Raw genomic sequence first — 26,631 nt, 5'->3', positions numbered from 1 at the left:
GCAACCAGGTGTCATCCGGCCTATAGGGTCCACTGACAATCATCTGACGTCTTTGCCCATTTTTGGATTAGCCGGGAGGTGGAAGAGGTCCAGAAATGAGCTTCAAAATGGCTCAAAAACACTGTTAATTCAGCATAACTTTAAGCCTTGAACAGGTAAGTTATATATAAATTCAGACTCCGTACAGTTGTCATGAACGGGGAAATTAGCTATAGAGACCAAAACAGTTTTTTGTACCAGGCTGTAAACATCAAATCAATTTCAAATCAAATCAATTTTATTTGTATAGCCCCAAAGTCACAAAGTACATTTGCCTCAGAGGGCTTTACAATCTGTACAGGGAGTGACACCCTCTGTCCTTAGACCGTCGGTTCGAGTGAGGAAAAACTTGCCCACAAAAAACATTTAACAGGGAAAAAAGGTGGAAGGAAGAGCCACAGAGGAGGGATCCCTCTCCCAGGACGGACAGACGTGCAATGGATGTCACGTGCACAGGACAAGTCAACACAAACATATTGTACAATTACAATGACTGACAAAATGACAATGAATCACAATGAATGATAAAATGACCACAGTAGCAGATATGGTCTCACTTCAAGGATTCAAGGAGTTTTATTGTCATTACAACACATGTCAACATGGGATGAAACAAAAATTGGTTTCCCCTGGTCCCGGAGCAGCCCAATATAAAATATAAAATAAAATATTATATATATATATTATATCTATTATATATATATATATATATATATAATATATCATTATATTTATCTAATATATATATAGAGAGAGAGAGAGAGAGAGAGAGAGTATAAAATATAAAAAGTAAAGGCAAATTTGGGGATGAGGGGCAGGGACCCCTGCAGAGTTCAACAGTCTCACAGCTTCTGGGAAGAAGCTGTTCCTCAGTCTGGTGGTCCTGCTTTTAATGCTCCGCAGCCTCCTGCTTGTTTATTTCTGCTGTGAAGTTGGACATTTTAACGTGGGGGGCTTATGGAGATTCACTCATTCTGTAGCCAGCCTCAAGTGGCTGTTTGAGGAACTGCAGCACTTCTTGCAAAAGAGATGAGTTGAGCTGTCTGACAGTCCGTGAACGCAGCAGCAGCAGCAGCAGCAGCAGCACGGTGGCTCGTCGCTCTCAGCAGCCACATCACCAGCAGCAGCAGCAGCGGCTGCAGTTACAGGTTCCGCACTCAGCCGAGGACTGGAGGAATAGCAACAACACACACAGAGAGAGAGAAGAAGGAGAAGGAGAGGCGGACATTTCCTTCACATACACGTGAGCACTGCTTTTTTATTTTGACTAGCGCAAAAACATAAGCGACGGTTACGGGCGCGTCGATTAACCGCTGATTAACGGCTGATTAACCGTCTGCTGTCGCGTGCATGTGGGGATGCTGTGGTGTCGCAACCTGATGTTCCCTGTCTCCACACACACACACTAACCGCACTAATCATTAATTAATATATTTAATTATTCCACCATAAATATAGTTTTGGCGTAACGTTAACGCTAGCTGCCCAACCTAAACACATATAATGATAATAATGATAAGTGTAGCTGCGGCTAGCTCAGACGTTAGCTCGCGTAAATATAGTTTCTATGGCGACGAGGTGGAAAACAGTTAATGTTGATTAACCGACACTTTAAACGCGTTGCAATACGAGACCACCGGTTCAACGTTAAAGTTACGACAAGCACTATTTTTAGAGACGTTTTCGCTCGTTATGTAACGTTTTTTTTTTTTTTTTTACGTGTTTTAACGGGATATACGTCTCTAAACAAAACAAAACAAAACAGAACAAACAAACGTTCATTCTGCTTTAAGACTTTCTGGAAGTTTCTGGTAACATGATCGTTTCTTGTGCCTGTTTGACGAGTTACAGCAGCCTCTTGTGATGTTTAGAGTCCAGAAACAGACACACAAACATCACCCACACAAGAAGGAAAACACTTTTATTTATATGTTCTTATATTTAGACCACAGTTTTTAGTTTAGTTTTTTTTTTTTAGCAGTGGTTGCCGTTGGTTACACAGACCTCACAGACAGGAAGTAAAGGAGGAAGGAAATATTAGTCTGTATTTGAGTAAGTTTAAAAAAATGTGGAAAAGTACCAGATGGATAATAGACTGCAACTCATATTAATTAAACCATAAACTAAAACCTTTATTTAATTCAATGAATTGTGAGTAGAGAGAAGCAAGTTTGACAAACAATCCACAGATCAGCTAAATGATTAGTCTTTAGAGTTTGATAGTTGATTAATCTTGACTAATTTATTAAGCAGAATATGTCGAACACTTCCTGTTTCCAGCCGTTCAAGTATGAGGTTCATGTTTGAAAACCTCATGTTGGGATCTGAGGACTTTAAACAGACGTTTCCTCACTATTTATGGACACTTTATTAGACTGAATGATTAATTGATTGATCACTGAAATAATCAGCATATGAGCTGATAATGAACTATGAGGCTGTAACAAGCTAAATGTGTTTGTTTTTTTACTTAAGGAGTGACTGAAACATTATGCCCATGTTATTAAAACAACCTATTAATTTGTATTTTATGCCTCTTATCTATGCGGTAACACTAGATTACAGAACAATGTAATGAAAACAGGAAAATGCCAAACATTGCTGTTGTTATCGGAGAGAACTTTAAATACACATTTCTCATGATCACAAAATAATCCACACATCAAGGGATAATGAAAGTTACAACACTATGAGGCTGTAACGAGCTAACGACGAGCCTCTTAATTTGGATTTATTTTATTTCTTTTATCTATTTTGTAACACTAGATAACAACGCAACATAAAGGAAGCAGGAAAATGCCCTTTCCTAAGTAAGAAACATTGCACAAACTTCTGTCATCTACTGTTAGGAACTGAGAGACATTTCTTTTAGACTAAATGATCCTAAAAATGATGTACGCCTGAATTGATCATGAAAGTTATTGTCAGTTGCAACACTGTAAGGCTGTAACAAGCTGAAATTTTGTGTTTTTTCTTGATGACTGACTGAAAAAGTTGAGTTTTTTAAATAAGAAACATCACACAGATGCCATTAAAATAATGTTATTTTTAGGATTTTATTTGTATTACCTTGTGGTAACACTGAATGACAACCCAATGTGATGGCAACAGGAAAGTGACTAATGACTGACTAATTACTGACTAAGTAAAAAAGAATGGTGCAGGTGAGATGAAACAAAACCTTTAGGTCGTGTTGTGTAGTATGCTTTGTTGGCCTTTACTTCAAAGTTTGAGTGGAAATATACTGTGTACTGTGTAAACACTACTATTAAAACGTTGGCATGCATTCCTTTTGTCATTTGAAGGATCTTTGTGACAAAAAGAAGGTGTTGTGCATCTGTTTGTGTTAAATAAGTTAGTCAGTTTGACACATATCAAAGTGCCAACAAGTATTTGCAGCGCTGTTGCCTTCTGTAGCAGTAATTGACAACAAGGGAACAAGTTGTTGATTTTTTTTATGTCGCACTCATGTAAATTTGTGAATGGATCCACTGTCCGAGGAGACAGTGCTCGCTGCTGTTTACAGTAAATGAAGTCTTGTTGGGATTGGGGGCACTCAGAGCATGTTTCCACTAATAGACAGTAAAGAGAAAGGAGTGGTAGTGTTTGAATCACAAACACGTGGTGATATGAATGATTTCATGTGAGGCACAAACTTATCGTTCTGTCAGCTGTGATTTGTCTTCCCAAAGCTTGTTTTTTTTGGTCCAGTGTTCTTGTCTTGTTGAGATCGGATCTTTAGTGGTGTTTGAGTGTTCTCGGGCTCTGGCAGACCTACTCCAGCTGCCTTTGTTGATTGCAATCACAGCAGGAGGACGACTATGTACTAGTTTGTAACAGTGTGAGGCCGTTTTGCAGATAATTATCCTAAAAAATGAAGTCTGCGGGGACAGAATGGGCCTTTAAAAAAACAGTCTAATCAGAGATTTCAATCAAGGAGATAAAACCTAGAATTGCTCTGCAGGTAATTAAATGAGGAGTTGCTGTGCAGACGGAAATCATGAAAGCTTTTTACGACAAACGATGGTCCTTTTTATGAGCCCATACCCTGATTATCTGCTGATACTGACATGATGTGGCTTACAGTAAGCTGCGAGGCAAACTTCAGTGTTGATAACTTGTGATGGCTGTCATCATTGTGGAAAGTCCAGTCACGTTAGCTCTCCAATACTTATGTTTCCTATAATATTGAGTTTCCTGTGTGACCGAATCTGATCTGATATTCAATTTTATTATGTATTTATTTATTTTCTTTGCCTGTAATAGACCCAGATTAAAATAAATAAGGTTATTTAGATTATCATTGATAGCTGCTGATTAGCCCTGCATTAATAAACCATAAACTTTTCAATGGTTTGATTTTTTTAAATTTTTTTTTTATAATTAAGAGCGTGGCTGCTTTGCTGTTACAGATGGCTCGGCTTCATTCTGATCCTGATGATCCGCTTTGCCGATTGTTAGATTAGCCAGGAGGTGGAAGTTGCTGGATTGCCAAGATGGCGGTGACCAGAGCCACAGATTTTGAGCTTCAAAACGGCTCTTCAGGAACCTGTGCATGACGTCACGTGTACGCTGTCCAGTCTTTACACAGTCAGTGTAAAGTTCAAACTATATCTGATGTAAATCTTTGATTTATAATGTGATTTATAACATTGTGACCCACTTTTCAAAGTTTATTGTTTAACCGTGAAATACATCGCCTCAGTACAAGGCGCTGTCCAAAGCAGGAATGTTGCACTGTTATTCCACTACGCCATTCTTTATAAAAACATTGAATGGGAGGCATGTTGCTCCACCATTGAGCTAATAGCAGAGGTAGTAATCAATTGACGTGTGTGAAAAGCCGGCAGGACGAGACGCACTAAACGCCGATGCTGTTGTTACGCGTCACGCCTCTTTTGGTCCTGGAATGCCGGCATGCTAATCTAAAAACACACACTGCGGCAGCGTTATACCGGCATTGTACATTGGTTCGATGTACAAAGGTAAAGTTGGCATAACAAAGTGTTTTCTGTTTTTTGCGGGATTCTTTGTAATGTGATTTGATTTAAAACTTGTTCAAACCTGTTTTTCAAGCTTGGAGTCAGGGCAAGTATTGATGCATTATAATGGAGCTTCCCCTATGTTTATCAATTATTCACACGCTATGACCAAGAATCGACAAAATTTAAAACATGGCTCCCAAATACAACAGAAAAAGTTCAAACAGTCTAAATGAATAAGTTTGTGCTACATAAAATAACTTAATTATCTTTGCATTCCTGGTTTTATATGCAAGAATTTAACTTTTAGTCTCATTTATCTACTGTTACACAATGTTGCCCCTTCAAGGGAAGAAAGATTATTTGGCACACCACGACTGCACAGCTGAAAAACCAAAAAGCTCCAACAGATGTTCTCTCTCGCTGTTCAACTTGTCTAGAAGCGTCTGCTTCAAAATCCTGTGTGGATTCCTGCAGAGTCAATGTTTTATACCGAGATCAAACCATTGCTGTTGACTTCTGTTAACTCGCTCTGCCCCTGAGCCCGTGAACACTGGTTTAATGATGACTCATAAAGTCTTCTTTTGGAAGGCCTTCTGGTGTTTCTTTTTCCTTTTGCATCCCCCCATTTCAAAGCCATCTGGGGGGATGAAAGTCCTGCCAGAGAGTCCTGCCCTGAGGCAGCCTTCCAGTCACTTGCAAGTACACCTGTCAAAGAGTAAGTGTTGGAGTCACAGCAAGCTCTTGTAGAGGTCTTTCACTTTCTGTACAACACAATCTGTCCCATATATAGATAGACATAGTTTCATTCTTACTATGCATCAGGGTCAGATTAAAGGTCATCCAGTAAATGCAGTTGCTTTGTGACTCATCTCTGTCTTTACAGCCAGAGAGTGTGATATACAGCTCCCGTACTCATTCACCTAACAGGCGGTCAGTTTCATTTTCATGATTTTTTTATAACCCCCATATTGAAATCCAAAAGTACTACTTTAGGCTTAGCCCTTTCTTTGCAGCTGTTAAACCATAATAAAAACATAAAGAATAACTGTAGACAACCATGACGGCAATTAATAATTTTTTCAGTTTCCTCTTAAACGAATGGGGAAATGTCCGTATGTTTATGGGAACAGCTGTTCCCACTGTAAATTTGTCATTTTCTTAGGCTGATCAAAGATTCCTGATTGTAAAAATTATGGCAAAATAAGGAAGAAGCTGCTTTTCCATCTGTTTGTTGATTCCTACTAGCGCTTAGTTTTTAGGAGAATTACAAATATAATAAAGGACGTCTTCTGTCTGTGAACTGATCACCATCACAAAAGGCATCATGGGATTGACATGACCCACATCTGTTTGCTCAGTTCACGCCGAATGAAGCAGGAATCCGTCAGATCTGGGTTAGCTGTGTAACGCTACCACAAGGCATCAATATGCAGCGTACACGCATGGATACACACACTGCACAGAAGCTCGAGTAAACGCACAACTAGCAGGCACTCGTGTCCATTAACTCCACACTGCTGTGGGCGACTGGTAACAGGTGAGTGGGTCAGTAATGGCTGAAGTGAGGGGGATAAAGGGAGATTTAATACGATGAGTCAGGGAAAAAAAACAGAGGAAAATGATGACTTTCTGGGTCATGTCTCTTATATTTATACTGTTGTCTGTGTTTGGCTGTAAAGATAGAAAAACGTACGTTATAACCGTTATGATATGTAAATTCAAAAAGAAAAAGAGTGGGTGGATAATGCAGTATCAGATTTTGAGTCTCCGCCTGACTCAGGCATCTGAAAGAGAGGACTTTAGTGTCTGTGCCATGTCCCAACCGGGAGCCACTCACTGGCACTGCCGTGTGCCAAACACCCCCAACCCCCCACACGCTCATAACACACACAAACACAATCTAACGGCAAAGGCCACAGGTTATAAATAGCAAACAAACAGGACACAGTGGACTCCCAGTGTAAGTAGTCCTCACTGGGTTTGTTTATCATTTTTTAAGCGCACTAGCTAAGATATCTCTTCATGATTAATGGTCGACTGCGGGTCCGCTTGGCATTTTCCTCGTTTTAGTTGGCCCATTGCCATAGGGTGAATGATTTTGCCTGTCACGCACAAAGTGAGTTGTTGGATTATTTGTTAAGGTCAAGGTGCAGAAAGGAATTCAGGTCTGTTTAAGTGGATGTGATTTATTAGGTTTGGTTGATGCTTTGTGTCATAGGTTTTAGTTTGGGCGATAAACGGCCACAGTAAACTGAGAATTGATGCAAGGTTATGTCCTTGCATATCTATTTTTTTTGTTTTCCCCCATGCTTTGTTAAATAGATTGGTTTGAACAGAGCAAGAGTGTTGACATGTGGGAATTTATCTGTCTTCTTAAGTATGATGCAGTGTTGTTTTAATATTTAAAAAAGCCCTGTGAGGTCAAGTTTTTTTCTTTTTAAAATCAAATTTTCTGAGCCAAAATATACAGGGATTATTATTACTTTAAACTATGTCACTTAAATCTGGCAAAGAAACAGATCTTCCACTTAGCTCCTCTTTGTACCAACACAGAGCAGAGCCTGGAAACCAGCTCGCCTTGTGTCAGTGTTGAAAGAAAACTTGTGACATATTGGGCGAAAACATGCCAATGCAAAGCGTTATCCTTTCATTGACGAGCAATTATAAGAACTTGTTCCCCAAAGAGTATGATTTGCATGTGAGATCAGCGGATGATGCACACTGAACAAACTACATCCCAGAGGCAAATATGCTGTGAAGGTCATTATTAATTGTCACGGAAAGCCAAAGGCAGCCTTCATTGGACACGTGAGGGCGATGGCAGCTAAAGACTATATTTGGGTTAGAAAAGATGTCGTCCACTGTGACTTGAGAGTAGTGTAATTGCTGTACATGACCAGGTTGCTGCAGATGGTTACGTTTCTGTCAAGAGATGATACCCTTTAGAAATAGTTTAGATTAAAGGTGAAGCTCCTCCAGACAGAGTTAAATATCTGTATTTTTTAGTAGTTTGACCTCTCTCTGCATCTGCCTCTAGATCAAGACTCAATATGTTTCCAGTGCTTGTTACAGAAGAGACATTGAGCACATGACTTTGATGACAGTGATATGCTGGTGCATGGTTATCTGTTGAAGCATTGCAAAAAACAAATTGGAAATCTGGGGCTAAATCTAGACGACATGAATATCTTCTGATACTTTTTCATCAGACCTGTTGTGTCTTGTTTTTGAGAGGCTAAGCTTCGTAACTTCAACGTCAGGTCATGCTTAAAAAAAAAAAAAAATGCTTCATCCTCTTTATCTCCAAATTTCAAAAGCAAAACATGATTCACATTTTCTCTGCCGCAGGGTGAGAGATGATCACCCACTTATTATGTAATTTCGCTAGACTTGTATTAGCTTAGTCGTCCTCCTCCCTGCATCTCTATTTCAGTGCAGTTGATTACATTGTTGGGTATTGCCACCCTGTTTAATGCCATCGCACCCTCCCTCCCCCGTTTTAATTTACCCCTCAGGTCTCGAAGAGTTTTTCACCCCGTCACAAAATGTTGTTTATCTCATGTCCTAACAGAACTTTATTTCCACAGAGGCCGTGCAGAGGATCCACACATAGGAGAGCACCTACAAACTCAACACAAACAGAGCCATGGTGGAATACTACCAGATATTAGGAGTCCAGAAAAATGCAACGCAAGAGGACATCAAAAAAGCGTAAGTGCCCCGGGGTGTTTTCTGCTCTGGTTTTCCCCTGGTGTTGTCGTTAAATCTCGGCCACTCTGAGGGGTGTAATAGGTTAATTATATCCCCCTCAAGCTGTATAAACTGACACAGGAGAGAGAGAGGGAGAACGAGAGAGAGCAGAGAGACCGCAATGCAGAAAGTTTCCACTCTTCTTCCTGTAACCTTGCCGCTATCAAATGCCTTCCACTTAGATTCACCCACCCACTTACAGTCGCCCGCTCAACAGACCAGTTCCAGTTAATTACACTTCCTCAGGTTTCTCACCAACACATTTGGTTTCAGCAGGCCTGTTTGAAGTGAAGGAAATTAAAACGTATTGAGAGTAATGCAGGTAAGTCAATAAATTAAGCAACTTGTTGGAAACTAATAAACACTGCTGATCAAATAAAAGTCTCTAATTTGCCAAGAATCCAGCATAGAGACAGTCATTGTTCAGAGCGTGCTATCTCTATGCACCAAAGTCGAATGTTATCCTCAACTGAAACCAATCAATAAGTCTTATCTTTATCTCTGTCGTCTTGACCTCTGCTATGCCATTATGCTAGTGACTCGGCGGCTTACAGATGTCCATGGCGCCCAGAGAACAATTTACCTTGAATTTTCACCTAGCACCACCAGCACATTGACATTTGTGGTTTTAAAGTGAAATGTGTCAACATCTATTGGATCTATTGTCATGAAATGTGGAACAGATATATCTTCAATCATCAGGCCAAATTTCAGATTTGTCCTTTTATTTATGACTAAATAACAATAAAATATATTCCCATTAGCCTCAGCTGTACTTTGTGTTTAACACTAATTTAGCACGTTAGGATTTGAACACGTTAAACCTGTTCATCTGTAAATAGTTTTCAGGTAAACTTCCAAGTCAGTGGATGGGATGTGAATGACTTTGAAGTGTCTGGAAAAACAAACAAATATACTGTGGGTGCCTCACATTAACCAAAATCTCTAACAGTGTTTTAATCCTCATGTGACAACTCTTTTGATTACACACCCATCTTGATTACGTGAAAGCCCCCAACTCATCATCATGGGAATCTTTCCTATCTCATCATCTATGACGTGATCCTCTCAGAGACAGGCTAGCATGGCTCTAAACTCTAAGTCTTGTTTGTTGATAAATGTGACGAGTACGAACTCTCAGCCAAGATAACAAAAGTTCACACTGTCCTCAGAGACTTTAAAGTATTCAGAGTAGCTTTTCGCTTGCTTGGCTTGGCTTTCACTCGTGAACATACAGGCTTCTGACCGCAAACCCTGACGCTACATTGTTCAACTTAATCTGGCTGGTTGACTATTGACCAGGCTTTAGAGAGCCAGATAATGTCACAGATTGCAACAAAGACGTAGACGACAAAGACTATTCACTATAGATCCATAAGGGAGTCAATCCCTTGATTGTGTGCAGCCTTTTTTCTCAGTCCCTCGTCTCGTCCACAGCATCTGTGTGACTGCTGCTGGTGTTGCCGCCGGGCTTAGAAACAAACAGCTGATGCAGCGTAAGCCGGCGTGCGAGCCTACGCTGCACGTCAGTAGAGTTCAGGCTGTCTTTGTTATTTCTGCATAGGGAGGGGAGAAGGACAGTGCATGCATATATGTATTTGTGTGAGGGTCTGTGTGTTTGGTGTAGGCATGGTTGCCGTCCTAAAAAAAGACTCTTATGTCTTAGCATATGTGTGTCTGTTAGGGGGAATGCCCGTTAGACATACATACATATTTTCCATTCTCCCATTTCTGTAATAGGAACTGCCTATATCAACAGCATGACATACATTATGCCTTCATTTTAATGGTATGGTATTTGTGTCTCAGTTACAGAAAACTGGCATTGAAGTGGCATCCAGACAAGAACCCAGACAACAAGGACGAGGCAGAGAAAAAGTTCAAAGAGCTGTCAGAGGCGTATGAAGTGCTCTCCGATGGTGAGGTCTTCTGCAGACGGAGAAAATCTGTTATATAGCCACGCGAGGTGCTGAATGTATGAAAATGATGACTGGTGAAATGCACAGTTTGAAATGAACGTTTCTTACAACTTACATATCTCGTCAGAGCACCTTTTTTAAAAAAAAAAAAAAGTTAACACCTCCATGTCTGCCCCTCCATGATTTTCAGAGCAGGGTGTCAGTTTAAATATTTTGTTGCTATTACCTGTATGCTACCAAAATCAGGAGACACAGCTTGAAAACACTGAATATTGTTAATGTAACACATGCAGTCTAAATATATGTAAACAAAACTTAATACGGAATAACGTGACAAAGTCCACTGGGAACAGATGCTATGAATTTCATGTGCACTGTGGCCACTGGAGTTAATCGCGGCCGTCCAAGTCGACGATTCAAACCCCACCAGAAGCGCCGCAGTCTGTTTCAGAGACCGATGTATGAAGAATGTGTGACGATTTTACTTTTGATGGACGCCGCGAGCAGCCCACGTCAATCTGCATAGGGCAGCTCCAGTTGGTTGGAAGTCAGACACAGAAACGGCATAGAGAGTCTGGTCAATTTTCAAAGTAGAACACCCTGTGCAATCTTCAGATTATAGGAACATCCAAAAGTGAAACAGTTAAACTATGTAGCATATTTACTTATGGTACACACATATTTAGAAGTACATAAACCAAGAAAAACCAAATATGAGCAAGTTAATATGGTGTTGCAGGCAAAACACTTCTGAAACACTCCTGGTGGGGTTTGAAGGCACATGTAGAACCGACTGTGCCCAGTTTCATAACCAGAATGCTGCTCATGTAAACATGAGAGTAGAACACAGCAGAATCCTGTAACCTTTTCATTTTATTTGTCACCGTTATGCACCACACACCCAGCATTTACAGGGCAGTGTCAGGATTATCAGTTTGGGCCGTACAGTCTGTGCGTCGCTGATAATGGCTGCGCCCTTCTTGTTTTTACTGTTGAGCAGCTTTATACAGTTTCAAATACTCAAAGCAAATATGCAGGTGGTCATACTGATGAAGCACACACTCAGAATACATTAGTTGGATGTTCTTTGAAAAAGCTTCTGATCACTACAAGAGGCAAAAACTGAATAAATTTGATGTGAATTTGTTTTGCAGTGTGACTCTAATTTAGGTTTAAAATACAACCGGGTGGGACACTTTCTCTGTCTGTCTTTTTCATCTCTGTTTGTCTTATCTAAAGAACAACTACTCTTCCCTCAACAGAAAGCAAGAGGAATACTTACGACCGATACGGCAAAGAAGGCCTTTCAGGAGGAGGAGGTGGAGGAGGGGGTAAGACGATTTTCAAAAAAACAAAATCTTCATGTCTTTGCTGTGTGCTGTTTTATTTGATATGTTTTGTAATGATTACTGTTTATAATCCTGCTTTTTTATGAGCTGTAAAATTTATGAACTGTATTTATTCATGTTTTCACAGGAGGCCACTACGATCACTTTGGCAGCAGCAACTTCACATTCCGTAATCCCGAGGACGTTTTCAGGGAATTCTTTGGTGGCAGAGATCCGTTTGCAGATTTTTTCGGTGAGTCCAGCCGCTGATTCTTGGTTTTTTTTAAGGAGTGGAAAGAAAGCGTGACTGAACAGAGTCATAAGAGCGGGGAGCACCCAGTGGCTATTATTAACTTCATAACTTTATCTGGTCAAAAATATACAGACATGACCTGAGGAGGCTCATGAGAGACAGAGCGGAAAGGAGGACATCCTGTAGGTCCCAGTTTTTATCATGTGAAACATGATATAAAACATTTACTAATTAGCTATCCAGTTAGGCAAGCTAATTAGGGAATGTCACAGCACTGTAATGTGCATCTCCAGTCCTCTAAGCACTCTTCACCTCACCTAAATGTCACATGTTGAGAAACACTCAGTGTCTCTGCTTGATGTTGACCTTAATGTAGCCTCCATCTATTAACCAGAGCTTAGACCTCTTCATTCACTCCAGCTTTCTTTTATGAGTCTTTCATTCAGGTTTCTGGAGAGCCATTTTGAAGCTCAAAATCTGCAGCTCTGGCTGCCGCCATGTTGGTTGTTCACCCTCATCCTCACTACAGTTAACCAAAACTGTTTTTTTGTGCCAGGCTGTTTGTTTCTGCTGTGAAGTTGGACATTTTAACATGGGGGGCTTATGAAGACATTTGTAGTGTGTTACATTTCAGTAGAGCTAAAACAATTGATCAGTTAGACCATTAATTATCCACACAAAGTGGAGAAGAAATTACTCCTAAATAAGAAATATTAGTCTGCCAGCTGTTGAATGAAGAAAAATCAATAAAAAATAAAATATAATCATCAGTGGCAGCCCTACATCTTCTGTGTTTTGCTATATGTTGATTTCATTTCTATCCTTATCAGTGATAACTTTATATATAGCAGCTTTGCTTTGACTGACAAGCACAAACAGGATGCTCAGGCAAAATAACAGAGAGCCAAACACTGAGGCCAAGCAAAGGCAAAACAAAATAAAGATATAAGTACATGGTACGGAGATATTCTTCTTCATATCTTCCCTCAATATTCAGATTCATTCCTCTCTTTTGTCCCCCACATCTTTCTGGTTTGAAAGTTATTGTACTGCTGGCTGAGGAGGTTATGCACAGTTGACCAATGTGTGTCCATTTGTTATAATGACAACTTGATAGCTAACTCTAAGTGTCAGTAGTTGTATTAAGTGTGTTGAGTTGAGCCTTCATAGCCTGTCCTGGGTTGTGTGGGTTCAGCTAAAGGCTGATTGGAAGGCATGTGCAGTTCACCCCGTGTAGCTCTAAATATGGAGTTCAGACGCAGGCAGAGGATGGATTTGTGCGTCTACATCACTCAACTGGAATGCTTTCAAAAATAGCTTCTGTATTAAAACAAAAGCAGATGTAATAACGCCAAGTGTGTGTGTGTGTGCTCGCGCTGTGTGTCCGAACACACATGAAACTCGAGCGTGGGTGTAACATAAACTGTAAGCTGATATACAAGTTAGAAGAAGTGATGCTTGAATTAGAACTTCTCGGGAAATCATCTTCAGATTGTTTTTATGAACTGCCTTTATGACTCCGACTTGTCTTACTGTTGTATTTATCAACGTGGAGAAGAGAAAGCGGCGGAGCACAGCTGTTGTTGGTGTTGATCATTTTAAAAAAAGCCAAACCATGAAGCTGTCTACACCGACGCCCAGAAGAGTAAAGTTCAAGTTATATTTTGACTGTGGACAGCTTTTATTTGGCTTGATTGGCGTGTTAAAATATGTCAAAACATCCATCTTGTTCAGTGTTATTTTTCCACGGACTGATTTATGTAAAGAACCATTTTGCCTTTCTTGGCTGTCCTTAAGAAGGCAGCCATGAAATAAGGGTACAGATATATTTTCTCAACATCCCATCCAGCCGCCGTGGTCCTGCGTTGTCCAGCAGCTTGTCTCGGTGAGCAGCAGCTGGTCCTGTAGATCTGTCAGTCACCCACCTCGGAGCAGCCAGCAGACTCCTGGGGGCAGGAAGGCGGGGGGGCGGAGGTACACCGTCGAGACAAATAGAGATTCACGCGTTGACGAGGGCTTAGTCGTCTGCCAAGAACAGCACGCACTCATTCTCCAGTGGACATGTGAAGAAGTGGATAAGGATGAGATATCAACAGACGTTTTGCTGGACATACTGCAGAAATGTCCAAAAATACCGCCTTAATAACTCCCCGGGGAACTCCTGTATTTAGACTTGTAACACAACTACATGTTTTGTACTTAGCTTTAGTGCATTATGTTGTATATACACGTGACAGCCATTTCTGATCATATATATACCAGATTTAAACCAATATTCCAGTGTTTAAGCAGACTTTACACCTAGCTCTTTCTTCCACTGATGTCTGCTGTTGTTTTCCAAGAGCTGATCTGCCTCCTCTAATGTCGTCTTCTAAGTACATGCAGTAATGCAGTTACAAAAGTGGTCAGGGGATACTTTTATTTTAAGCCTTCTGTCAGAGGGAACAAACGAAGCTTTCTTCGTCGCTGCTTCGGTACATTCAAGGTTGAAGGAGGAGTCTTCTTACAGCAAACGGTGCCAGTGATCCAGCCTTATCCTGCTGGGGTGACCCAGATTGGCAGTGTGAAATTAGTAGCATGTCCGCAGGGCTTTAGGACGAGAATTAAGTGGTGGGCACGTTGACAGTTTAGGGTTAGGATTGTTCCAGAAATTACAAACCGATGCTCTGACATCCACCGCAGCTTTTTAATTATCAGGTACTTAAGTCTTTTGGAATTTGAAATGAGCCTTAAATCCGCTCAAATCAGTATTTTTTATATTAATAATGGATCAAATGACTGTGTGTAATGTGAAGGGGGCCTCTCGTAGTGACAAACCCACAGAGGATTATCACCTAAATCTGCAATCCCCTTCAGATCTAGTGTTGAGGTGTCTCTCAGCTCATTGTTTTGGTCCAATATTCAAGATAAATGTGTTTTTTTTCTCTGTATTTGCTGCTTTCAAGTGCCCAAAAGAACTGGAAAAATAAAAAACCTACAATGATTTTGAAATACGACATGAGCTCAAAGTCTTAATCTGTTCCTTCTTGTTTGTTTGTACAGCTGATGATCCATTCGATGATTTCTTCGGAGGTAGTCGCAGCCGTCAGAGGGGCGCGAGCCGAGGCAGGATGGGGGGATCGCTCTTTGGTTTCGGGAGCTTCCCAGCGTTTGGGTCTAGCTTCTCAGGGTTTGATACAGGTGCGACAAATAACTCCACACGTACTGGAGTCATCATAAATGTATGATGCGTTTCCTTTTTGACTGTTGAACGTGCGCTCTGTTGTAGGTTTTAGCTCATTTGGAGACATGGGCGGAGGAGGAATCACTTCCTTCTCTTCTTCATCTTTTGGCGGTGGCGGAGGAGGAATGGGTAACTTCAGATCTGTGTCAACCTCCACCAAGTTCATCAACGGCAGAAAAATCACAACAAAACGGTACTTAAGTTTCCGACTCACCAGAATTTTTTAAAGGAATAGTTTTGAGAAATTTGCTTTCTTACTGAGAGTTAGATGAAAAGATCAATACCACTCTTAGAAGTTACAGTCAGCTTAGCTTAGCATAAATACTGGAAACAAAGGGAAATATAATATATTCAGGACTATTTTTATGAATTTACTACATGCAGTCAATAAGTAGTCTTGCCCATAACCTCCCGTAACACTGCAACGTGCTTTCATGGGTGTGGTATTGCTCTTATCATCTAACCTTTGGCAAGAAAGGAAACTTTTCAAATGTCAAACTATTTCTTCGAAACATCTTTACCAGCCAGACTTCCTGATCTGTGACGAACCTCCGTGTTTTGTTTTCAGGATCGTGGAGAACGGCCAGGAGCGGGTGGAAGTGGAGGAGGACGGTCAGTTAAAATCCTTAACAGTTAATGGTAAGGAGCAGCTCCTAAGACTGGATAACAAGTAATTATCTCGCCACAACATATGACCGACATACAGTTTTCACACCTGGAAAAAACAAAACAAAACTGGCCCAGTGACTTTGTTTGCTACCGGCAGTTGGTCTCTCGTCTCTCTGTCCTCCTGCACCTCATTCCCGAACAGAGGAACAATTTTCTCATTTTAGCTTAGCTGCGACGGAGGCGAGAGAGAAGTTGACAGTATTTGTATATTTGTATTTATTCCATTATTGATGGGGGGGGGGGACCATCTTGCTGGAATTTGTGTTTTCGTTTACTCTAATTGAATTGTGCTTTTTTATTTCTGCCATATGCACAATGCTGGGTACGTGCTATATATATATTTTTCCTTTGGGGTGAATATTGTCTTTCTTATTGTAGCAGAAAAACAAAGATGCTGTACATTTAGTTTTTTTTTTTTGCTCTTTTCATTTGACCAATTTAACAAGTGAATGATCAAAGCTTAACCTCTTTGCCTAATGTCTTTAACTTGAACTAACCTGTTAGCTGTTCCCATGTTCATGCGTGTGTAATATGAATGACATAGATTATTAATAATTAATTATTAGAATGTGCTTTTTTTTCCACTTACTTTTACATTTGTTTGTGTATTTTTGAGAATACCACTGTGTGTTTCATTTGTTTCTGCATGATTTGCTGATTCCAGGAGGCTGCTTTGTAGTATCACTGTAACTCTGTCTCAGCAACTCAAAAACATTAGACCACACACATCACCTTTACACTGTTCACCGGACCAGACAGGGGAAATTTTCATTCTTTGTAAAAAGAAAAAAACAAAACAAAATAAAGAGTTCAGATTTGGTCAATAAACTTCAGTTTGTGGAATGTCGTGAAAAAGGCCGCCGCAGTCACCCGGTGTCTCTCGTGTGGTGTTTCTTTCAGCTTGAGTGTTTGTTTGTTTTCACTCTTTGGATGTATGAGGTGTGTGTGCTTGTGCCTGATCACATTTTGAAATCTGCTTCACACAAACCGCAATAAAGGAAACCCACAGCGGCTGCTTCTTTTATACACTCACCCTCATCATACAGCTCACGGTGTGTGCATTGTTTTTTTTTTAACCTACTAATGCCTCCATTTCAGCATAGGTGACTCACATTAGGGCTTGGTCGCTGACACTACAGATTGTAATGTGCTGCTTCAGTTAATCACTGAAATAATCTTACTCATTATTCATATTATATAGAGGTCATGATTTGGTTTCTGCAAACCTGTATCCTCGAACCCTGAGGTGTTTTGCCCTGGTAGGTATGCTTTACCTTTACAGCCCAGGTGAGACAGAAACAACACCCACTTTCCAGGACTCGTGTGCCCTGCCTCATGTTTCATTTCGTCTCCTCACCCCTCCCATGGGAACATTTTTTATGCGCTTGTAAAAGTGCTGATAGTGCGCTCTCTTTTGAATACGCCCTCAAACAAGAACCTGAGCTCTGCACACACACACAAACACACACACACACACACCGAGGCGAGCCAAAACTAAAGACTCAAAGATTTATCTTCTAAACAGGAAGCTTCATCTGGCAGTTGATTATCAGTACTCAAACTTTTTAGGTGTGCTCTGTGTCCTTTTCTAAACGTGACTGCACTGTAAGCTCAGATTTAAAGTTTTAATTGAGCAGCGTTGTATGATTGCTGTTGACTCAGAGGTCACTGTGTGCAGAGAAGACGGTGTGTAAGAGAGTGTGTGTGTGTGTGTTTCTTGAGGAATGTGCTCGGGGCTAGTTTATTTACACAAGCCTCACTGCATATTTTTGAGAGAGACAAGTCAGGAATGGGAAACTGAGGAAGAAGAGGACAGGGTGAGGCCTCCAGTCGAGTCTCAACAACCTGACTGAAACACTTCACAGTTCTGACTTTTAATCGTACAGATATGAGTGTGCTGATGCTGTGAAGGTCGTGTCTTGCATTTGATTTGCTCTGTATTTGTTTTGTCCTTTAACATTTCCTTTTCACCAGCTGATTGAAGCGTCGTTTGCGCGTGCGCAGTACTGTTGCTAGGTGACACTGCAGCCCTGCGCCAATCTCTATTGCTTTCATAGCCTGTGTGCTCTCTCTCTCCCTCTCTCTCCCTGTAGGTGTGTGTGGATGATGAGATATTACGATTATATGTTGTAGATGGGGACTCGAACTAGCAATAAAAACGAAGCAGCAATATCTCACCACAAATTATAGCTTAATCTTAGCATCCACACAAATATGTCAGTGTTTATTTTCGTTTTTTTATGGATATTAAACCTCATGCAGGCTCTAGAAATCAATGTTTTTTTTCTATATTAATATTATATAACATTAAATAATGTAATATTCTAAAGAGCTCATAGTGAGGGGTAAAAGTACTTCAATGTGTTGCAGGAGTATGAATTATATTTATGATGCAACAGCTCCCTCTGCTGGATCAACACAGGTTTTATGTGCTTGGAGCTTGAACTGTTATGTTATTATATTATTTAATTTAGTCACTCATATTATTCCTGATTGATTTGTTTTATTTAAGCGATAATCGGACTCTTGTTTTTGGAATGACACTATTCTTAAATTAAAGTATGATTGGGTTGCTGAGCTCTGTTTTGCATATATTTGTTTGCATTTTAGCAAACTTGCACATTAAAAGTATGCCGAATTAGCTAGTAGCAGTTTTTAAAATCAATGCACCCATGAATGCACCAACAACTGTCACTAAAATACTTATATACTGAATAAAACCTAAAAACTTGATATTTCTAAGGCAGGTTCTGTAGCTACAAGGAGCGTCTTTTTATTACTATGATTTATCTGAGCGGTTTTATGGACGCTTATCCGAGACGGACTGTCGGTTATAATGATATCCTCGGTAAGCGTAAGTCACACTGAATCTATAAATATGTGTATCATGCCTGTGTGTCCAGATTCAACTGAGTTATGACTCCGAGGAGGGGGGGATGTTAAAGTGACTTAACCGCCTCCATGAGCTGCGTGTCAGACACTGTGGAGGCTCCAGCCACTGACCTTGTGGATGAATATGAGTAACTTAATTTGGGTAGTCTTTAGAGGACTGGTGAGATAAAACTACAATATTATGTCAAAAAAAGAGAGAAAAGTCTGAGGGGGACCACTACTGAAAAAGACATGCACACTAAGAAATAATACAAATAAATAAGTAGCCAAGTAAAGTAAAATCATAAGACTATATTTAATTCTGAGACAGTTTAAAAAAAAAAAAAAGAAGAATTGCTGCTCTTTAGCAGACACTTTGATTTGGAGCTGGACCCTCATGTGGCCACTAGATGACACTGTTTGTATACAAAAGTATGAAAGCATGACATCATATGTCTGAATGATCACTTCCACAACAGAAATCACAAATACTGAAGAAACCAGACAGTGATGGTGAGCTACACGTGACACACTTTTATAAACAGATAATAATATATAAACAAATAATATATAAATATTTAAGTGTCTGTACATTTTATTAGTTATGATTTGATGAAAGCGGCTCTGTGTTTCTTGTCAGAAATCACAGCCTCCTCTCCTGCATCCATCCTTTCTGATATGACACATAATACTGTGATTTCCTGTCCTCCACTTTCCCCGTGTTATGAAAGATGGCTTCCTGTTGGCAGAAAGGAGCATCCGGTTTTAACCTCCCCACACCACCACCACGACCACCTCCACCTCATCTACTTGACAGCTTAGGCGCTGCCGGCCACTTTATGAACGATTGCAAAGATAAGCTGTCAGTTTCTCTTTTTTTTTTTTTCTGGCCATGTGTGGACACACACTGTGTCTCTCTGTGCTCAGATATAGACTCACATAAAGCGGAGGAAGGTGGACAAGACAATAATCTGATCCACAGTTGTAGTTGTCATGTAGCCTCCTCCTGAGCAGTGATTTATTTTTAGGCTTTTGAGCCTCCAGCCTGCTGCAAATACGTCTGCTTTTGTCTGTCACACATAGATTTTGTATCCATGTGTGTGTGTGTGTGTGTTTAGGTGTGTTTTCACCTGCGTACATGCTCATGTATTGCCTGGACAGTTTTACAGACTCACACACACTCACACTGTTAAGCCTGGAGACAAATGACAGGCACTCCCAAGACAATAGCTGCAAATGAAAGCATCCAGAAAATAAAAGGCCGCCTTCATGAGCGCTAAAAGATCTCATTATCATCACTGCTTTTTGATATTGTTTTTGTGGAAATTAATTAACTGATGATGGATTACGCGGCCTGATAGCGGAAGGAATCTTATCACCCAGGTAACCGGGTCCACAATAGACACAAACATTGATCCTCTGGAGCGAAGGAGCACACACAAAAGCTTGAAGTCACATACATGTTGGCTTAATCCAGCTGTCTAACTTCACTTGATAGGATCACCAAACAAATGCAGGTTGGGATTAGCTGGAAAGAGAACGAGCAGCAGCAGCACCCTTGAGAGCAAAGCCACCAATTGTCCCCTTTCTGTTGGCCAGTGGGCTGGTCTCTCCTCGCAGGGGGGGGGGGTCAACTCTGTGTGTTTGATTTAAAAAGCTGATTTGCAATCTAAGTTTGGGGTAAATCACCTTAAAGTTTGGGTGTTTTCTGCAAGAAAATACCAATTTGGACCTTAACACACTGGAAAAGCATTTGTGACAAGAAATAGACTTGGGTCAAAATGGAGGTCCTGCAGTAATAAGATGTCTGTTCACAGAGAATTGAAATCCAGTGATGTCTTTGTCTCTGTTAAGACCTGAGCACATGCAAAACCTCCTGAAAACAGAGAGCCACCTCCCTCTAAAATGAACAACTTAGCCACACAAAAAGCAAAGACCAAACCATCAAAGACAGCGTTGCAGTACAGCCGCAATCATGCAGAGTTTAACAGTCGACATTAATGATTAAAATGACAATATGTTTACGTGGACGTGCCTCACGCTCCCACAGGTATACGGCAATATGTCAAACAAAGCTGCCACGTCTCTAATGACTTCGGATGTCTTTAAGGCCACGCACCATGCAGGGGGGATTTTGAAATGCTGGTGCAGATTCCTCCTCTAAATGGGGGGGACCAGGTTCAGCACGGCGAGCATCTGGCCCCCTTTTCTTCTCCTCTCCACTGCCTTAATTACACAACACAATGGCGATGAGATCTGCCTGTAATCTCGCAGCATAATAAGTCCCCCCCCCTCTCTCACCACCACCTCCAACACACACACACTAATTCAATATAAATGTAAATTACCTAGAGAAAAGAATAACCAAATCTCATTTTATTTACATGACTAATCACAATAAAGTCAGGCAGATGAAATATGAATGAAATATATGGTTGGTGTTTGAAAAGGGGAGAGGAGGGGTCTATTTGGCCTTAGGGACTCTTTTGAACTTCTTGTTTTATATCATCTTTGTTGTTTCATGTTGGTTACATCAATATGTCTTTTTGCACCTCGTGTTCAACTTGCTGTAATAGATGTGTGTATCTGTCCCCCCCCACCCTCCTCCTGATTGTACTCACACTGCCAAGGGCATCGCAAGGTAATATGTTTTCCTTTCAGCTGGCTTTTTTTTTTTTTTTTTTTGTCCACCACACATCTCATGTCAGAAGGCTGAGATTCAAAGACGCTTCAGATTTAATGTTGGTTTTGAACACCTCGGGCAATCCGTCCAGACAGCAAGAAGAAGAAGAAAAGAAAGAGAGAGGGGTTTAGGTGTGATTCATTCCCCCACTCTGCTCTGCCCACACCCACAGACATCGCAGCCGAAGACCCCTTGGAGGAAGAGTACCGTCGCCGCAGACAGAACGCACTCCCTGGCCACGGCCTCCACCAGCGCTACCTGAGGAACTCCCCCCAAAACCCCTTGGAGGAAGAGGAGGAGCATGGCCTACAGAGCCTGGGACTAACGAGAGGTCTGCCCACCCCGCCACAGCAGGGCTGATTAATTACCAGCACACAGAGCTCTCCTTTAAAGAGTAGAGTCTTAATAAGCGCAGCTAATTGTCTGCTTTTGTGTCTGACGGCCACACAAAGGACGACAGCAAAGAGTGGCATGTTTGATTGGCAGATGTAAACAGGGAAGGACAGAGGTGTTCATTAGGCGGCTCTGTTCTATGCTGCAGTAACGACCAGAGGTCAGAGGTCGCCCTCTTGTTTTCCCTCACGGGGTCAGGAAGTCGCACACAAAGGCTGAGCAATTATCTGCAACACACAGACGCTGAATGTTTTATAAGAGCAGCTTCGTTAGTTAAGGAGGGAACCTTTAATTCAGCCGTGCATATTTCCTGCTGGGGCGCAAACAAAGACGTTAATTCTCTTTGAGAGATAAAGACACAAACTACTAAAATATGAGCCCTCGCAGAGTTTTTAAAATATCGCTGCTGGCTGAAGAGTTTTGAATGTGAAGAAAAATCTGCACCACTTTCTACTAATTCACTCCTTATGGAGTGTTCACAAGATGAAATTAATAGCTTTATTAATAGTTCATTAATCCTTTCCTCATGTTTTATAGATGAGTTATAAATCATTGATAGCAACAACATTTTGGTTGCTGCTGTTTATCCTCCCCTCACATCACAGTTGTTTGTCTGTTTCAGCTCCTAAATTCGTTATGAAGAAGCCTCCAGTCGACCGTTTGACCTTTGACCTTTTGGAAAATAGCTGCAAGGCATCTGGATTTAACACAATTAACAACTGAACTTAATAATTCGACAAAGTAATAATATAACTTATCGGCTTCAAATATGGATTGATGTGCATGTTTTCCTTTTAAGAGCAGTTAAAGCTATTTAAAAATAAAGCCATTTTATGTGGACAGAATGAAAAGTTTTCTGATTTTACAGTATATAGAGAGATACTTTAGGTTCACCTTGATGATTTCTTTTTAAAAAAAGATAGTTTTTTATAATTGATATAATAATAATTGCAATGAAAGAACACAAAATGAAAGAAAAATCCATTTCATTAGAATTCTGAAGGCAGTTAATTACACAGTACTGATTTGTGAAACTGACAGCAAATTGTCGACATCATCTGTCACATAACCACTAGATAAAACGCTGCTAATGTACAAGAAGATAGTTTTACTCAAAGTAACTTTTTTATGTCACTAACCTTTCTCACTTCTTAGGGAGTTGAGGGTCAACGCAGAGGATATAAACAGTTTACAAAAGCATCAGAACCAAAAAAAAATTACCTGAAAAAGTTTGTGTTCATGACTTTTTGTGTTAAAACAAGCTCAAAGGCAGCATGTGTGGACAATTTCTTGACCAGCTGCAGTAACTTCTATCACAAAACAAAGCTGAATGGTTACAGCACATCCTTCCAGGTCCTAACCGACCACATAGTCATGAAGAGAGAGTCAATCTCCTCATTTAACTCTCAGCAAGAAAAGCAAATTAGCGTTTGGTAGCCAGAGATTTCTCTCAAGCTGGCAACCCTTAAGTTGATCTTTTTTAATATCACAACTGATCTCTAAAGCCTCACTGACTTATTCCCTTTATTAAAGGCATTGAATGATGATGTCTGCTCTTTTATTTTGTAGGACACACAGACACCAAGAGGAAGAAACTGTGGCTAAAGGATGCAGAGTCCAAGAAGAAAAGGACTCCGCGGCTCTTCCCTCGGTTTGGTGGACTTGGTACCTTTTTTTAAAACACACCCTCAACCCACTTAGACACACATATATTTATTGGCAGAAGCGCCATCAATCATACGTGGCATTAGTTCATCGTTGCTATGTATCGAAGGGGCCGACATCCCCACTGCTGTGCCCATATCTCCTCTTGTCTATCAGCTGCAGTGCAAAGCATAGCTGCCTGCTTTCATCAGCCTGCAGAGACCTCACTTCAACGTTTTTTCTTTCTGTCCAAGATACTTTTTTTTTTTAGTTAGCTAAGCTTTTGCTGTTGCTGTATTTATTGTGGGTGGGCCCTGTGGATGTACAGCGAGCATTCAGATCCTTAATTAATCTCCTGTGATTGAACTTTTTTTTTTTTTTGCAGAAAGTGTGTGTGAAAGAGTTCAGGTAGGGAAGGAGGATTACAGTAGCCATCGTGTTTGTGATAAGCGTGGAAATTACTGCAGCAACATTGTACGGCATGTGAGAATAAGTGAAGGTCGGTCTATTCAGAGAAACCTTTTTTCAACGGAGACAAGGAGAGAAAGGGCTACCTAGGCAATGTGAGAGTAAAGCACAATGAAAGCACTGAAGAGCGAGTTTTAGGAAAGAGGAGGAGAGGAACACATTCTCCTCACTCCTCCATCATACATGAAACGTGACAATGACAATGATCACCCTGGCAGTAACATCCCACAGGGTGAGAAATAGCTGTTAACCCCTCTCAAAGTCTTTTTTTCCCTCTTTCTACTGAGTGGATACAGCAACATGTCAACCTTCCATCAGTATTTTCTTCAATGATTTCTCTTCTCTGGTTTGTCCTTGACACGTCGTTCTCATGATGACTGTGAGTGGAAATGTAGAAATGTTCATTTTTTTATGGACTCTTACTAATAAATGCTTCAAGAACACGTCCGTGTGGATACATTTGTTATTGTATCGTGTGGCATCATAACATATTACGCCATATCTTTATACAGTATATATTATTTCATCACTAGAGACACAAATCAGACAGGTCAGAGCATGCACCATATAAAACACATATAGCAGTAATACTAAAACATGCTCAGGAACTCCTCTAGCCGTGAGATTAATAACAATAAGTGATGCCTAATGAAACAAGCTTATATCACATGTCATTTATAGATTGTTTCACACAAGCAGCAACCGCCACGGCTGTGAAGTGAAGCAGAAGTGCCAAAAAACTGCAGTTGTTCAGACTTCCACTTGAGGCTGGCTACAGAATGAGTCAATCTACATAAGCCCTCATGTTAAAATGTCCAACTTCACAGCAGAAATAAACATGTTTACAGTGTAAAGTAGGAATAAATATGTGTACCAAAGAAGAATGAATGTTTGTTTGAGCACCCAGGCATCGTTCGATCCGCCTCAGGTCGACCGATGATCCAACTCTTTGCCACTTTTTGGATCAGCCACAAGAGACAAGATGGCGACAGCCACAATCTGAGCTTCACAGAGGCTCTTCAGAAACCTGTGGGTGACGTCCATCTTTTATACAGTCTATGGTTTCACAGACTGTTTTGTGGAGCCAAAAAACCTTTCTAAATAAGTCAGTTCCTGAACCATCTGGATGAATAAAAACAGCACAGTTGATCATAAAACCAAAACAATGAGCTAAAAGACACTAAAACCGGAAAAGAAAAGTCTTGTGGTGATAATATGCAGATTTGTCACGATAGGTGACCCACATTACACTTTTAATCCATTATTAATATCAAAATATTGATCCGATGATCCCCAGCTACAGCATCAACAATACATCTAACACAAAATGTAAACACAGCAACACAATATCTTTAATCAAGTGTTGTTTCCCGTCTTTGTTTCCGTTGCAAAGTCACCTGAGCTGCAGTGTCTCTTTCCTCCTGCATATATATCTCTCCTAAACACAGTAATTAGACTGAAGCAGAGACAAAACACCCTGGTTTTTCCTGTCACATGGGCAGAGCCCTGCAAGGAGCAGTATTCTCAGATTATTTTGAATGAGCCTGCAGTGTTTTGTATTATTCATGTGGCAGAACGCATGCACATGACCCAGCAACTCATTTGGCCCTTGTTCCCATGCAGCCAGCAGTCTCTAAGGGTTTAATTAAACAGTTTTCGAGGCAGTGGCCCATCTCCCTCCATTGCATTACTTTTTTTTTTTTTTTTTACAGCCCTCCTCCTCCCAAAGTCATTACACAACTGTTTCTGACTGGGTTAAAAAAAAAAAAAACTGTGAAATCCTCCTATTGACTTCCACTCTGAGGACATCTACCTCCTGAGGAGTGAAGAGCAGAGCGACAGCTCACTGTCAAGCTCCCTGTCAGCCACTGTCTGCCTCCTTTCAAATGAAAAATCACCCACTTTCACCCCGAGTGAAGCAGAGAGCACCTATCGACACCCATCAGCACACGGAGAGAAATGATGTTAAATGTAAGTATGTACGCTCAATAGGACGAGAGTAAAAATGAAAGACACCACCCTGTCTGTAGATAGATAGATAGATAGATAGATAGATAGATAGATAGATAGATTCTTTACAAAGAAGCAGTCTGCAGAGTGAAAGACAACAAGTTACACATGAGCAGTTATTTATCAGAAACTACGATGGGCGGTATAATTTTCTTCCCACAGACGAAATATGCCAGTTATCATAGTGAAAGGTCGCAAATAGTTGTCTGCTCGTCGGTAGAAAGAGATGAGAATATGATGACTATAAGAGAGGAAACAGCATTCATACAAGAAATAAGCATCTTAATACATTTGTACTTGCACACATCTATAATTTTCCATCACGCCAGTTCTGAATAAAGACACGCAAACCAAAACAATAGAGAGGAGACAAAAACACGTTTGTTTATTGTTTCA

General features: G+C 40.6%; 1 protein-coding gene across 4 annotated transcripts; it reads left to right on the top strand.

Moving 5' to 3' along the window:
- Positions 1 to 1,090: 1,090 nt before the first annotated feature.
- dnajb6b (DnaJ heat shock protein family (Hsp40) member B6b) lies at positions 1,091 to 24,669 on the top strand. Of its 4 annotated transcripts, none has more exons than XM_010747908.3 (10): positions 1,091 to 1,282; positions 8,612 to 8,735; positions 10,584 to 10,693; positions 11,956 to 12,024; positions 12,170 to 12,274; positions 15,317 to 15,454; positions 15,543 to 15,690; positions 16,066 to 16,136; positions 21,893 to 22,051; positions 23,683 to 24,669. In XM_010747908.3, exons 2-10 carry the CDS (start codon positions 8,671 to 8,673, stop codon positions 23,790 to 23,792), a joined length of 975 nt encoding a protein of 324 aa, XP_010746210.2. In that variant the 5' UTR covers positions 1,091 to 1,282; positions 8,612 to 8,670; the 3' UTR covers positions 23,793 to 24,669. The 4 variants fall into 4 exon arrangements, with proteins under 4 accessions (XP_010746210.2, XP_010746212.2, XP_010746211.2 ...); XM_010747909.3 differs by lacking the exon at positions 1,091 to 1,282 and adding an exon at positions 4,503 to 4,658; XM_019271650.2 differs by lacking the exon at positions 1,091 to 1,282 and adding an exon at positions 7,007 to 7,140.
- Positions 24,670 to 26,631: the final 1,962 nt, after the last annotated feature.

This window comes from Larimichthys crocea, chromosome XXIII (genome assembly GCF_000972845.2).
Source record: "Larimichthys crocea isolate SSNF chromosome XXIII, L_crocea_2.0, whole genome shotgun sequence".
NCBI classification, from domain to species: domain Eukaryota; kingdom Metazoa; phylum Chordata; class Actinopteri; family Sciaenidae; genus Larimichthys; species Larimichthys crocea.
This window is presented reverse-complemented; position numbering and strand designations above follow the sequence as displayed.